The sequence below is a fragment of the Corvus hawaiiensis genome, chromosome 8 (genome assembly GCF_020740725.1).
Source record: "Corvus hawaiiensis isolate bCorHaw1 chromosome 8, bCorHaw1.pri.cur, whole genome shotgun sequence".
Taxonomy (NCBI): Eukaryota; Metazoa; Chordata; class Aves; order Passeriformes; family Corvidae; genus Corvus; species Corvus hawaiiensis.
This window is the reverse complement of record NC_063220.1, coordinates 2,779,981-2,793,194: the sequence shown is the minus strand read 5'-3', so window position 1 is coordinate 2,793,194 and position 13,214 is coordinate 2,779,981. Positions and strand designations below refer to the sequence as shown.

General features: G+C 42.5%; 2 protein-coding genes across 3 annotated transcripts in view; one reads left to right on the top strand and one right to left on the bottom strand.

Moving 5' to 3' along the window:
• Positions 1-13,214, top strand: part of DOCK1 (dedicator of cytokinesis 1) — a 265,620-nt gene that overhangs the window by 96,034 nt on the left and 156,372 nt on the right. The window lies entirely within an intron of this gene.
• The window catches only part of INSYN2A (inhibitory synaptic factor 2A), a 40,344-nt gene that overhangs the window by 8,708 nt on the left and 18,422 nt on the right, over positions 1-13,214 (bottom strand). The window contains exon 3 of the mRNA XM_048312103.1: positions 3,133-3,204. Coding sequence (XP_048168060.1) covers positions 3,133-3,204 — 72 coding nt within the window. The remainder of the gene's footprint in view (positions 1-3,132; positions 3,205-13,214) is intronic.

Below are 13,214 nucleotides of genomic sequence, written 5' to 3'. Positions count from 1 at the left end.
GAATAAAAAAGGCTGGGAAGCTTTGAGTCCACATGGGTTTGGGGTTTTTCACAGTTGCCACAGTTTCTGCATTTCAATGCAATTCCTTCTTCACAGCAAGATTTTACTTCAGAATTTGACTTTATCCTGGCAATACCCCCTGGTAAAACTTATTCTGTGTCTTTAAAAGTGTCCATGGTGCATCAACATCAGACAGAAATCCGTGTTGTGTTTGTAGCAGATGATTTTGGAAGTGTTCTGTGACCTCATGACTGTTGAAACTGATGGAGAAAATGGTAAAGTGGTAAGGGTTTTTTTACAATTTAATCACATTTTTGGCTACTGTTTTAAATGCTGCCCGGAAATGTTATAAAGAGTATTTTTTAGTGACAGTTTCAAGGCTGTGGCTGCTCTGGTGCAGTGGGAAAAGGTGTCAGTGGAAAAGGTCTGGAGTTCCAAGCTGAAAAACTTGGAGAAATAAGCAGAATTTTGAGGAAAATGGAATACCCAAATGGGGATGTCTTTCTTTTGCTCCTGATTTTTAAAGCAGCTTCAGGTATTGCTATTTTGTCTTTGTGATACTCTTTAATATTTGATCAGTTTTCTATTTATTTTTAAAAATGAGAAAGTAACCTGATTTTCCTTTCTTTTTAGTACTAAGAAATATATCTTCTTAATATAAAGAGAAAATAATATGAAATAGATTTGTAACCTTAACAAAAACATTTAAATTTAATATGCAAAATAACTGTGTTCCCAGAAGGCTATTCTTGGAATTTTTACTGACAGTATTGGTATTTTGGATGCTAAAAACCCTTTAAAGCACAGCAGGGTGTATTTTTTTTTTTTTTTTTTGTCTTCTCCACTGTCTCTGGCTTTTGTGCTGAATTATATCAATACTCTGGAAATTCATCTTGAGGGGGAAGAATTTATTTCCATGGATTTCTACCTCCTCACCTGTGCTCTACCTGCTGCCACTGTAGGATGCACTTGGGGGACTTAATCATTCCTCTAAGATGCTGCTTGAAAATAAAGATTTGAAGCAGCTCTAAATATTCTTTTTTTAATGTTACAATGCTCAAAATTGAATCATATTTCAAAAACCCACCCAGTCAGTTATGGCAAACAGAAGGATTTCTCTTTAAATATCGATTTGTCCCATAAGGGCATTGGTTATATGTATTTTAAGTGTCTTCTATGTATTAACTGGAGAAAGAGCTCAAGACTAAGAAGAACCTCCTGCTCTGACAGGTCCAGTGCCCTCCAAGACCTCAGGGGTTGATGGCACCTGGAACAGTTTTAATTTCTGTTCCTAAAAGCTGTTTTGTCCTAAAGAGAACTCGCATTCACTCCCTGCAGCATTTTCTGTGCAAATCCTTGGCAAAAGAACATCTGGAGTTCATCCCAGCCTGACACAGGAACTGCTGCCCTTTTTCCAGAGGTGTCAGGGCCCTGTGGAGGAGCAGAAGTTCCTACAGGCCATCCCAGTGCTGGTTTTATCAGTGAATTCCTGGTTTATCCCTTCTGGCTTTATCCTGTCTCACTAACCCCCTTTTCTCGTGCTTCCCTTGCTTTGCTGTGTCTCTGGTTTCAGATTTCTTGCCTGCAGCACGAATTCCCCTAAACTGGCACAAAGCTGAGCTGGTTTTTGCTCAAACATCCCCTGCAAACATGGCTTGAGGCAAATATCCAAAGGCATTTCAGGTGGGAATGGGGAGCTGGACCTGCTCACTCCATCCTCTCTCAGTTGGGAAACTCTGCCAGCCTGCTGCTCTGGAGTCATTTCATCTGCACTGAGTGCAAGAATGGAAGCTGGAAGTTTCCTTCACTTAAAATCCACTGAGCAGAAATGAAGATTTGCAAAAATTTCTAATTGGATTTTTTCCTAGCTAATGAAACAAGGATAATTCCCTGATGGAAACGTGCTGTGTTGTACCTCCAGGCTGCCCCGAGCCAGGAACTGCACAGGAAAAGGGAGGCACAGGAGGCTTTGGGTATTTCTGTGCTTCTGAACCTGGCTTTAAAGGAGGAATAAAGACATTAATTGGTCCCTGCCCCTGCACAGAACCCTCTTGTGGTTGGTTGTAAGGTGGAGCTGGAGGTTTCCACCCTTTTTTCCTTTATTTCTTGCAGTGAAGAGAAAATTCATAATTAAACAGCTCCAGCTCTTCTGCCTAAAGCAGATTGAGCAGAGAATTAAGGAGAGAGGAGGGAAATCCTGTCTTTGTACCTTCATTTGAGTGTCTGTCCTCACTGGAATTGTCATCTTTGTGCATTTTCATTTGTGCTGCACTGCCTGATCTGCTGAAATCCTGAGACACGTTTGTTTTCATCTCACCTGCAATGCCTGCAAACAGTCAGCTGGGTTTTTTGAGACTCCAAAGGAGGAGGACAATTAAGCTGTCAGTGTGAAACACGTCATCAGCCTCATGATAGCTTCACGTCATGCCCAGTGCCTGTTATTCCTTCACTGGATGTGCCAAAAAAAAAAAAAAAAAAGGCCTGGATAGGAGTATCCATTTATAAAAACCAGAAAATGGTTTGGAGTGGGAGGGATTTTAAAGCTCATCTCGTTCCAGCCCCTGGCAGGGACACCTTCCACTGTCCCAGGCTGCTCCAACCTGGCCTTGGACACTGCCAGGGATCCAGGGGCAGCCCCAGCTGCTCTGGGCACCCTGTGCCAGGGCCTCATCACCCTCCCAGGGAACAATTCCTTCCCAATATCCCATCTAACCCTGATTTTACTCTAAAACTGTAGATGGGATCTGTATCTGCTTCTCTTTGCTGTCCAGACCCTCTCTCCAAATGACTTCTCAAGTCTGGTTGTTACTGCCATAAAAATAAATCTAAAGTAGGTGTAGAAGTGGATAAAAGTAAATTTGAAGTTGACTTGTTGGTCAGAAAGTCCTAAATACCTCCAGCAATTTCAAACTAAAGCTCCCACCTTGTAAGACCTCCCATCCCACAGCTCTGCTGCCCACGATCATCTCTTTCTGATTTAGACTTACACAGGTGCTGAATTTTATTCATTCAGTGAAGTTCAATTTCTGTTGTGTTGACTGGAGCATCAAGGCCAGTTGCTGAGCTTGCATTGGTGACTGAATCATTGCTTTCCCTCAGGATAAAATGGGAATGTTGGGGTTTTTAACCTACCTGTAGATGATACACGCGCTGTTCCTGCACGTGTCACAGTTGGCCGTGTCCTGACCGGTGCGATAGGAAAGCCTGCAAGGACAAAAACATGAGAGATCTAAAAAAGTTATTTATTTTAACAAGTTTTTGCCTTCCATGGCTCTTTTTTCATAATAATCAGAACTTCAGGAATATTTTTTTTTGCCTTGACTATTGAATACAAAAATCCAGCCGCTAGGAAAACAGCATCAAAAACGGCATATTCAGCTTAAATTAAGACATTGCTTTTTGGGGTGGATTAATGTTTTCTCCACTTTCACACTAAACAAACTCTGACTGTCAAGCAATAAATCCTCCATTATATCAGGAGGAATATACAGAATATATTATTGCAAAGTGGGATCTGTTTAGGAATGCTGTGACTCTCAGTGAGGTCTGAAGATTTGTTGTAGGGATGTTTGTGTGTTAAAAGGAAGAAAATGCCTTTGAAATGACATTTCCTGTGTTCCCTTAGCCTGCAGCTGTGCTTTGTCACACTCTGGTTTGAAGTCTCTTGCAGCAGTGACTTCTCATTTACCTCTGATTGTCTCTGCCTTGGTCACTTTTAATTAAAAAAGGGTTTTTAAGGTATGCAGGTACTTTTTTATACATAAAATCTTCATTAAAATAAATATATTGTATTAAAATAGAACAGTTGCCTGTGAACATGAATGCTCTGGCATGCAAATGAGTTTAAAATGCAAATTGTTAAGTCAATATTTGTGCATTTTGCAAAGAAAAATCTAAGTACCAATCACAAATTTCGACTCTTTTAAAGTTATTTTCAGTTTGCTACATACAAACAAGTGCTGGCAAAGCTTCTTCATAGTTGTTTTTAGAAGAAGTGGGGAAATAATTCATCTAGGGAACTTTGGAGATGTGGAAAACAGATCCAGTCAAGATTCCTTCAGGGAATGTTGCTGGAGGCAGGTTCTGCTCTCAAGCCCAGGCAGTTCAGCCGACTGACCTCCAATTATTCGGGGTTGCTTTGCTTAACCAGGGGCATCTCTGCCCCTTCCCTGCCCTGGCACCTGCTCCTCTGCTGCTCTGACAGTGAGCAAAAAGGAAAAATCCAGCATTTGAAAAAAAAAAAAAAATTGGCTTAATCTTTACCTGACAAAATATCCAGCCCATGCAGTATCATGTGTCAGTGAGAAATTCTGCACCAGCTGTGCCATGTGCCTGTCCCCAAGCTGAAAAATCAGCATTTCTGAGCTGCTTCAGGCTGTTTCTGTAGCTCAGAAAACGATCAGCTGGCCCTGTGTCACTTCTCTTTATGATCTGAAGGATTATCAGTGGCTGGGGTGGTGTCACAGCCAAAGGCTCTGGGGCTGTGGGTGCAGCTCCTGGCGCTGTGGTGGCACCAACAGAAGTTCACAAGAGGGTGAGTTCACTTCTTTTAAGACTTTTTTTTCCCTTCTAAAAGCAAAATGCAATGTGGAGTTCATGCTGTTCTAGGTGCTGGTTGTTATTTGGCCTCAAAATTGCTTTTTAATCAGAGGGATATGCTCAGATTACCAACACGGCTAAAAATTACCACAACGCCAAAGCCAAGTCACAGAACCATGGAATGGTTTGGGTCGGAAGGGATTTTAAAGCTCATCCCATTCCACCCCTGCCATGGCAGGGACACCTCCCACTGTGCCAGGCTGCTCCAAGCCCCAATGTCCAGCCTGGCCTTGGGCACTGCCAGGGATCCAGGGGCAGCCCCAGCTGCTCTGGGCACCCTGTGCCAGGGCCTGCCCACCCTCCCAGGGAGGAATTCCTGCCCAATATTTAATCTAAACTCACTCTCCTTCAGATGTGCAGAAGAATTTCTCCAAAGCAAAATGTCCACTTTGTGTGCTGCTCCTTCTGGGAAAATCCCCACTCCTGGTTTATATTTGCTCTTATCCTCTCGAAGAGGAGAAGCAATTCCTGATTTTCATTTCCCCTCTTCAAGTCTTTCACAAGTCGACATTCAAATTGTCACTACTATGAACCTGAGACTTGTAAAATGTTTTTTTTTTTCCAAGCTATTGATCAGCTACCAAAAGCTCTGACTAAAGATCCAACGTTTAAAGTCTGCAGATGAGTTGGGGAAGGCCTTTCTTTACTGAGGACATAAAGAGCAGTCAGCAGTTGCCTTCAGAGGGATGTGGCTCTGCTGTGAGAGAGCCTCTTTATAGGTAAAGCCATAAACTCTCTGTGCTGGTGCCAGCTTGGTTTGGTTTTTTTGTTTAAAGTTGATTTGGTTTTTTGTTCGAAGTTGTTTTCCAGTTGGGACATTTTCATTCACCTTTGGAGCCCTGCAAACAGCTGGAACTGGATAATCTTTAAGGTCCCTCCCAACCCAAGCCATTCTATGATTTGATGGTCTTTAAATGCACAGTAATTCCAGATTTCCATATACTTAAAAACATATTTGCTGGTATAAGGCAGACTCGTTAAGCTGATGAGAATGGTCCTTGGATGTAAGTATTTAAAAATGAGATGGGTTTTGGGTGATGAGTTTGAAATCCTGATTTCTCAACTGCCACATTCAGCTCTGCTTGGTTTTAGCATCTTTGCAATTTTCAGTCTCCACTGGTTATAGTGATATATTCATTTTCTAGTCGGATTCAATTCTCAATTAAATTTTCTTAAAGTAGTTTTTCCTTACTGAGTATTTTGAGCTTTTCAGAGATGATTTTTACATATTTTCTATTATTTCCTTTTTTGAGTGATCTTGTTAGAATTCCCTGAAAGCCCCAAGAACACTCCATGGTTTCCCAGTGTTTGGTTTCCATCTGGCAGTTTGAGAGCTCTTTAGCCAAGACTGAATTACATGAGTGTTAGAACAGTATAAATTCAATTATTTCTATAAAAATTAAACTCCTCATGAAGGAATTTTGTTGTTGATACCTCTGGGCTTTGGATTTTTACTTTCTTGTTTTCACATAATTATCTACACAAACACTTGCATGGAATTCATCTCCTTCAAGCCAGCAAGGATTTCACTACTGGCAGAGCATTTCCATGCAGTTTCTGGGCAATGAGGTTGATTTTCAGTGCAGACTTCCTGAAAAACAGAGTTTGCCTCTGTTTTAACTCCTAGGAACGATTTGAGAGCAGAGTCTGGATACCAGGAGGAGAGCAGAGTTCTGGGTATTGATGCTTTCCTTGTGCCATGCAGTGTTTTGAGTAAGCTGCTTTTTTTCTTCCTCCTAAAAATAAATTGGGAGGTATTCCAGCCTAGGAGAGAGACCAAAAACTTTGTCCTTCATTAGTAAACCAGTTGTTATTTTTGGTAAAAAGAAATTCTTTCAAATGTCAAGTCTTTCACAAAGCCAAGTTTCCTACAGAAAATCTGTCGCCTTTTTAGAGAAATGGAAGTTGGGTTGGGCCTGGTTTAGATCCCAGGGGTTATTCTTGGAGTTTCAGACTTCTTTGGACTGGATGTGTTCTGATGTCCACTAAGGAGGAGCCACTGCTCCACAGCTTCATCCTTTGCACCTTAGATCCTGTATTTTCTATTTCCACGTGGATGTGCAGAGCATGGGCAGGTCATGGAATCACAGAATTCCAGACTGGTTTGGGTTGGAGGGGACCTTAAATCCCATCCAGTTCCATGGGCAGGGACACCTCCCACTATCCCGAGGTGCTCCAAGCCCCATCCCACCTGGCCTTGCAGGTCCTGGAGCAAGGATGGATGTAGGTGAGTTCCATTGCTCTGTTTGCATCTCCCCTTGGAAAGCAGATCTCATCTCCAGTTCTTCACACGTTTTCCATGTGATTTTCAGGAGACTTTCATCTTCTGGCAGGTCTTTTTTTTTTTTTTTAGCATTCCAGGCAGAACCTGAGCTTAACCTCAATTAACGCTCCCAAGTATTAAAATATTATAATGAAGAACAGCCATTTTGCTGACGTGGACTGGCAGGAACTAAGAATAGGCTGCAGTTTTTGGAGCAGCCTAAAGGGATTACACCCTCTAAATCCCTGTGAAACTCAGAATTTGTGCACCTGCTGGAGGCTTTTTTTCAAAAATACCAACTTTAACACCAAAATCTTTGTATTTGAATATTTCCTTGCTTGTATAAATTAGAGAGACCCTGTTGAGCTGGGAGAGGGAAGCTTAGATCTGTGTATGCTGATTTTTTTTTTTAATATGGGCATCTATTAAAAACAAAGAAAAAACTCTTCAAAAGTGATTTAGAAGGATAGATCTGTTGGATCTGGATGTCTTCCCTTTCTCTGCTGGGATGCAGGGAATACTTGATATAAATTGAGTCCCCTAATGGCAGAATTTTCCAGAAGTGGCTGTGCTGGGTACAGATCAGGAGGATCCTGATGCTCCTCACACTTTTGATGTATTATCAGCACCAAGGAGGATGAACAGACTTCAAGAATATTTTTTTGGTTGATGTTTGTTATTTAAATATAGTGAAACAAATTATCTTAAGCAGGCAGTGGGCCTTTGAAGTGTGCTTGAAGTGACAGTTCTGGCCCTGCTCAGAGGAAGTGCAGGCCTTGCTGCTCCTGAAGTCTTTGTACTAATTGGGTTTTTTTAAATTATTATTTCCTAGAGCTGCTGGGACAATTCATAGCACAGCTGGTTAAACACATGGATCCCAGCATTCCAGAGTGGTTTGGGCTGGAAAGGACCTTTAAAGCCACCCAGTTCCACCCCCTGCCACGGGAACACCTTTCACAGACCAGGTTGCTCCAAGCCCCATCCAACCTGGCCTAATGTTTCCCATCTTTACAGAAAAATCCTTTAAAAATCAACAGTTTGATGGAGAACTTCTCAAAGTCTTCGTTTTCCACTCTAAAGTATTATAGAACTGATAATTCTGATAACTGGGCTTCAAGAGAAAATTGGCATTATTATTATTATGAGGAACATAGTTTGCCCTTTTGGCACAATAAAAAGACTCCACTTCGTCACGAGAGCTTTAGTTGTCTTTATGACTTGAGTAAGTCATTTTTCAACCATGTAAAATGCAGAAAAATCTCTTGTATATCTTTTGCAGGTTAAAATAAATCCGGCTTACCCCTAGAGGTTTATTCTGCCCTAGGAAAGATTTACCACTTTAGTTCAATGGAAACCTCATACAAATGCTTTTGTAAAAGCAAAATCAGGTTTTTAGTGGATGAAAACCTCTGGTTCCTTTAAGGACTTCAAATTCTGCTCCCAGACCAGATCTGGGCAGGTCTGAACCACCTTGGGCCAGCCTTTGGCTCCTTTAAAGGTGTTCTGAAAAATCACTTTCAGAGTAGAAAAATTGTTTTAACCTTTCTCCTGCTGTGTTTTCCTGAAGTTGATAATTACCAATTAGCAGTTTGCATTTAGAGATGATACAGCCTGATAAAAATCAGGATGGATGTTGTGCTTTGAGGAATTACCTTGAGGCTTTTCTGGATGCAAACATGGATTTGTTCCATGTGTTTCAGGGTCTGGTGTGCTTTGGGGTTTTCTTGGTTTTTCCTCCTAACTCTTTTTCTATTTGCCATGGTTTTGTTGTCTGTTTTCCCTGTTTCCCTTTGGTTTTCTTTTCCCCGTGGGAGCACTTGGAGATCACACAGGTCTAAGTGATCCCAGCTTTGTGCTCCTGGGTGATTTTCCAACTAAGGATTAAGTAAACCTTAATGAAAACAGTTTTCCTCTCTCCAAAGCTCATCCCATTCCACCCCCGTCCTGGACAGGGACACCTTCCACTATCCAAACCCCATCCAACCTGGCCTTGGACACTCCCACACTGAACACTCTTCGCTCTCTTTTTACTTCAAGGCTGATATTACTGATTTGGCTTCTGAAAAAATCCTTTGCAAAGTACAGAAGCTCAGTGGTGAGATTTTCAGGCTCTTTCCAAGACAGTGGTTTGTTGTCTTTTGCTGCCTCCTGACAGTTGGAAGCAGATGACTAATTTGCTTTTTGAGGTATTTGCACTGTGGGCGTACGACACGACTCCCACGACAGCAATTCAAGTGCTTTCACCCTGTAAATACATTTTGGATTACACTCAGGTTAGTCAGGGAGTGGTTTTTTTAAAAAAATAAATACATATTTTAATAGGACTGTTATTTGAAAAAAAAACCCAGCGAGAACGCAGAGAATTAAAATGTATTTCAAGTGAAATAATGAAATCTTACAGGAATTAGGTGTGTACAAGGTCTAACATCTCTCCTGAATATCTGTGCCTCTGTTGTCTCATCAGAAGAATCAGGAGGATAATTAAAATGTCAGCTCGTGGTGTTAATAACGATTCAGGGAATTTGCTCTGGTGGAACAGCAGCTGCATTGCTGGTGTGTAATTCTTAGGCCAGGCACTTCCAGCAGGTTGTCTGGGAGCACATTCCAGTAGTGAGGCTAGGATGAGCTCTGTCCCTTCCCCCTTCATCCCAAATCTCTCTGCTGTGGTTTCTACCTGATGGAGGATTCAGGACTGGATTTGGGGTTGTTACCTGCATGCCCTGAGCCTCCTGAGCCCGCAGCTTGTCATCAGATCTGCTTCACCCACCCATCCTTTCCTGCAGCTTCAAGTGTTCCTCTTCCCAGTGCCCTTACACACCCAAATCCATGGGATTTTAAAATGCATTTTGTGTGTGTGTAACTTTTGGGGCCAGCTGGGGTGATGTGTTAAAGGGTGGAAATCCTTGTGCCCCCACAGCTCCTGCTGCTCCCACCCTGAGCTGAGGAGTTCCTACTACTAAAACACAACACCTGGTGTTCTGCTTGGCTTGGACTTCTCAACTGAGGCTGCTCACAAGAATTGTTTCTATAGAGGAGGGAAGATGGGGGAAATGAGAACCTGTGGTATTCGTTCATCATTTTGCTGTGATTGATGTTTCAGTGCCAGCTCAGATACCCGTCGTGCATTCTCTAAGCCTGCACTGGCTTCAGATAATAACTGCACCAGCCAGACTTGTTTAACATTCCACATGTTGTGCAGTAGCATAAAATTGAAAGAGGGAGGAGGATTGCTGGCCACTGATCCTGGTGTTCGTGTGGAGCCAGTGCTTGGTGTTCCAGGAAGGACTGGATGTGGCACTCAGTGCTCTGGGCTGGTGCCAAGGTGGGGATCGGGCACAGCTTGGACTTGATGGTCCTGGAGGTCTTCTCCCACCTGAATGATTCTGGGATTCTGTACTTGCAAGAAGGATGGAGGAAAAAAGCCACCAAAGAACCAGCAGGAAGGACGGGGGAAGTGCTGAGCTCTTCCTGTTGCAGCCTGAGCAGGTCCCAGTACTTTGTGTTTTCTCATTTCCTTGGATAATGGGAGTTTGAGGAGAATCCACAGACCAGGAGTTGGGCAGTTGCTTGAGTTTTGTGCACAGTTCCAGGTCCCATCCCTGGAATTCTTTCTGGGCTTGTGTGGATGACAATAAAGTAAACAAACCTCACATTTATCAAAGGAATGACCTAACCCATGCCAGGTTCAAACCATTCCAGAGTGTAAACTTACTTCTTAATTCCAAAATAGCTCTTCTGGCCTCTGCAATCAAGCCTCTTATCCTGAGGCATTACTGGACCACACACAGCTTCTATGGCTTTAAACTGAAAAAAAGGTGGATGGAGATGGGACATTGGGAAGAAATTATTCCCTGTGAGGCCCTGGCACAGGCTCAGAGAAGCTGTGGCTGCCTCTGGATCCCTGGAAGTGTCCAAGGCAAGGTTGGAGCAACCTGGGATAGTGGAAGGTGTCCCTGCCCATGGCTGGGGGTGGAATGGGATGGTCTTGAAGGTCCTTTCCAACCCAATCCATTTAGTGATTCTCTGATACTGGAATCGAGGGCAAAAAATCCCAGTATTCCCCCATATAGTTCTGTCTGTCCTCTTCTGGTTGGTTCATGCAGTGAGTAACGGGGTAGAAAACATCCCCTGTCATCATCCTATTTAGGAAAAGAGGTCCAAACATAGTTGGGACTGTTTTTTGGAGAGATTTCCAGCCTCCCTTGGAATGGCAGTTTTCCTTCCTGGTTGACCTGGAGCACTGATCCTTCCATTGCTGCTCCGTGGCATGCAAAAATCATCACAAAAAGCTCAGAATTGTCCCCGTTTCACTTAAATATTTTACTAACTGCTGTTTAACATGGAAAAAATGGTTCTGTGGCAGGGAATTACTCATCCATCTTCAGAATTCCTGTGTATTGGCAAAGCTCCAAGCGAAACCTGTAAGAGCTGTGGAACAGTGTGGGCACCTCAGGTTTGTTCAGGTGGGAGAGAAGTTCCACCAAAGACCCAGCAGTGCTGCAGAGGTGGGATCAGGGAGGATGGACACATCCATGCCTGGAACTCCTCACTTAAATTTTCCTCAGGCCACAGATCCCAGGATGGTGTGGGTTGGGAAGGACCTTTAAGACCATCTCATTCCAAGCCCCAGGTACCTGAATCCAGCTCAGCTCTCCATCCTCTCCCAGCTTTTCGCCTTCAGTTCCCTGGATGTGCTACACAGGAGCTTTTTAAAGACTGAACTGCCCATCCCACATCTGGAACCTGGGGTAGCTGGAGCCTTGGCAGTTTAAAAATAAAACACCCCCATCTTCAGACAAGTCTTTTTCCTCTTTTTTTGCCATTTCTCCTCAGTCAGGATAAGAGATAATTGTACCTTTGTGCAAGCACTGGGGCTCAGAAGGAGGTGTCAATTAGAAATCTGTTGTTTCATCTCCTGGTGAAGGAACAGCAGTGAGAAATTTAACACTGTAAAGCTCATTTTGGTCCCATTTTTACAAGCTCTGCTTCTGCATTCTGATACTGCCAACAGGCAAACTGCAGTTATTAAAGGATTATCCTAATTGTGAAAACTTGGTAATTCCTTACCTTCAGTCATCCTGCTTTTTAAAAAAAAGACTGCTTTAGCAGGAAAACTCTCCTTGCAGGTGTATGATTTGGGCAGCTTGGTGACATTGGGAAGCTTCTGATCCATGGTAATTCCCATGGATATATTTAGCAAGAACATTGCTTGCTTGCACTGTTTTTTAATCTTTCATTTATAGACTTAATCAGGGTTTCCAGATTTGAATAGTGGGAATTTGCTTTTATTGGCCTGTGTTTCCCTGCAGCCAACCTGCTGGAAAAGTCCTGAACCTTAATTTCACTCTGAAGCTGCTGATCCTGGCTGGAACAGGGAGGTGTGGTGGGGAATGACATTTCATCTTGGTTTTAAAAGTCCAGTGAATAGCAACCAGATAGAAATCAAATTATTTTTCTCAGTATTTCAAATACATTTCCATTAAATTGTGCCTGTACAGTATATGCAGATAAAAAGCTGGACTATATTAGCAAAATCAGTTGTATTTTCTGAGACTCAGAACGTTCCTAGTGGCATTTTTTTTTGGAGAAAACAGAGTACTAATACCAAGTAACTTTGCTAAAAAGATTGTTCCTTTTTTTTATGTTTAGCCCACATTCTGGATGTTGCTAAGGGTTCACTTTTTCCTTTTTTTCCCTCATTTCCTTGCTGAAAACCTCCCACCACTCTATTCCTCACAAAGGCTTGATAGAAAGTGGCTCTGACAGCAGGGTTATTTAAGAGCTCTCTATCTTCAATGTTATAGTACCCAGGTACTCTGAATTATTACACATTAATGTTCCAGGATGTCTGTGAACTGTGAGACTTTGCCCTTTTTATCCACTCTGACAGTGTGATCTGAAACTTGGATTCTCAGCCCCAGCATAAATGTGTCCAACTCTAATGAAAAATGCTATCAAAAATATAAATCTCATCATGTTCTGAAGGCCTGTGAAATACTGTGCTCTGAGCTACTCCTGGTACCTGCCCTTGGAGATCCAACTCCAGATTGGTTTTAGGGAGCTACTTCAGAAAAAAATGGAATGTGAGGTTAAAAAATGGAATTTGAGGTTAAACCTTGGGTGATGCTAGGTTTTTTTGCCTTGAATAATGCTGGATATTTCAGTGGTCAGCCTTATATCATCAGCTTTCATTGGTTGGTTGGTTTGTTTTTACATAAGAGAATTTTAAATAAGAGGGGTCAAGGAGATCCCATGGACTGGCAGCAGGTACTGGAATAACCTCCACGGAGTTTTGGAATATAATGGAACAGTTCCAGTGGTGAGGGAGGTCAGTGTGTGCCTGCTCTGCTCC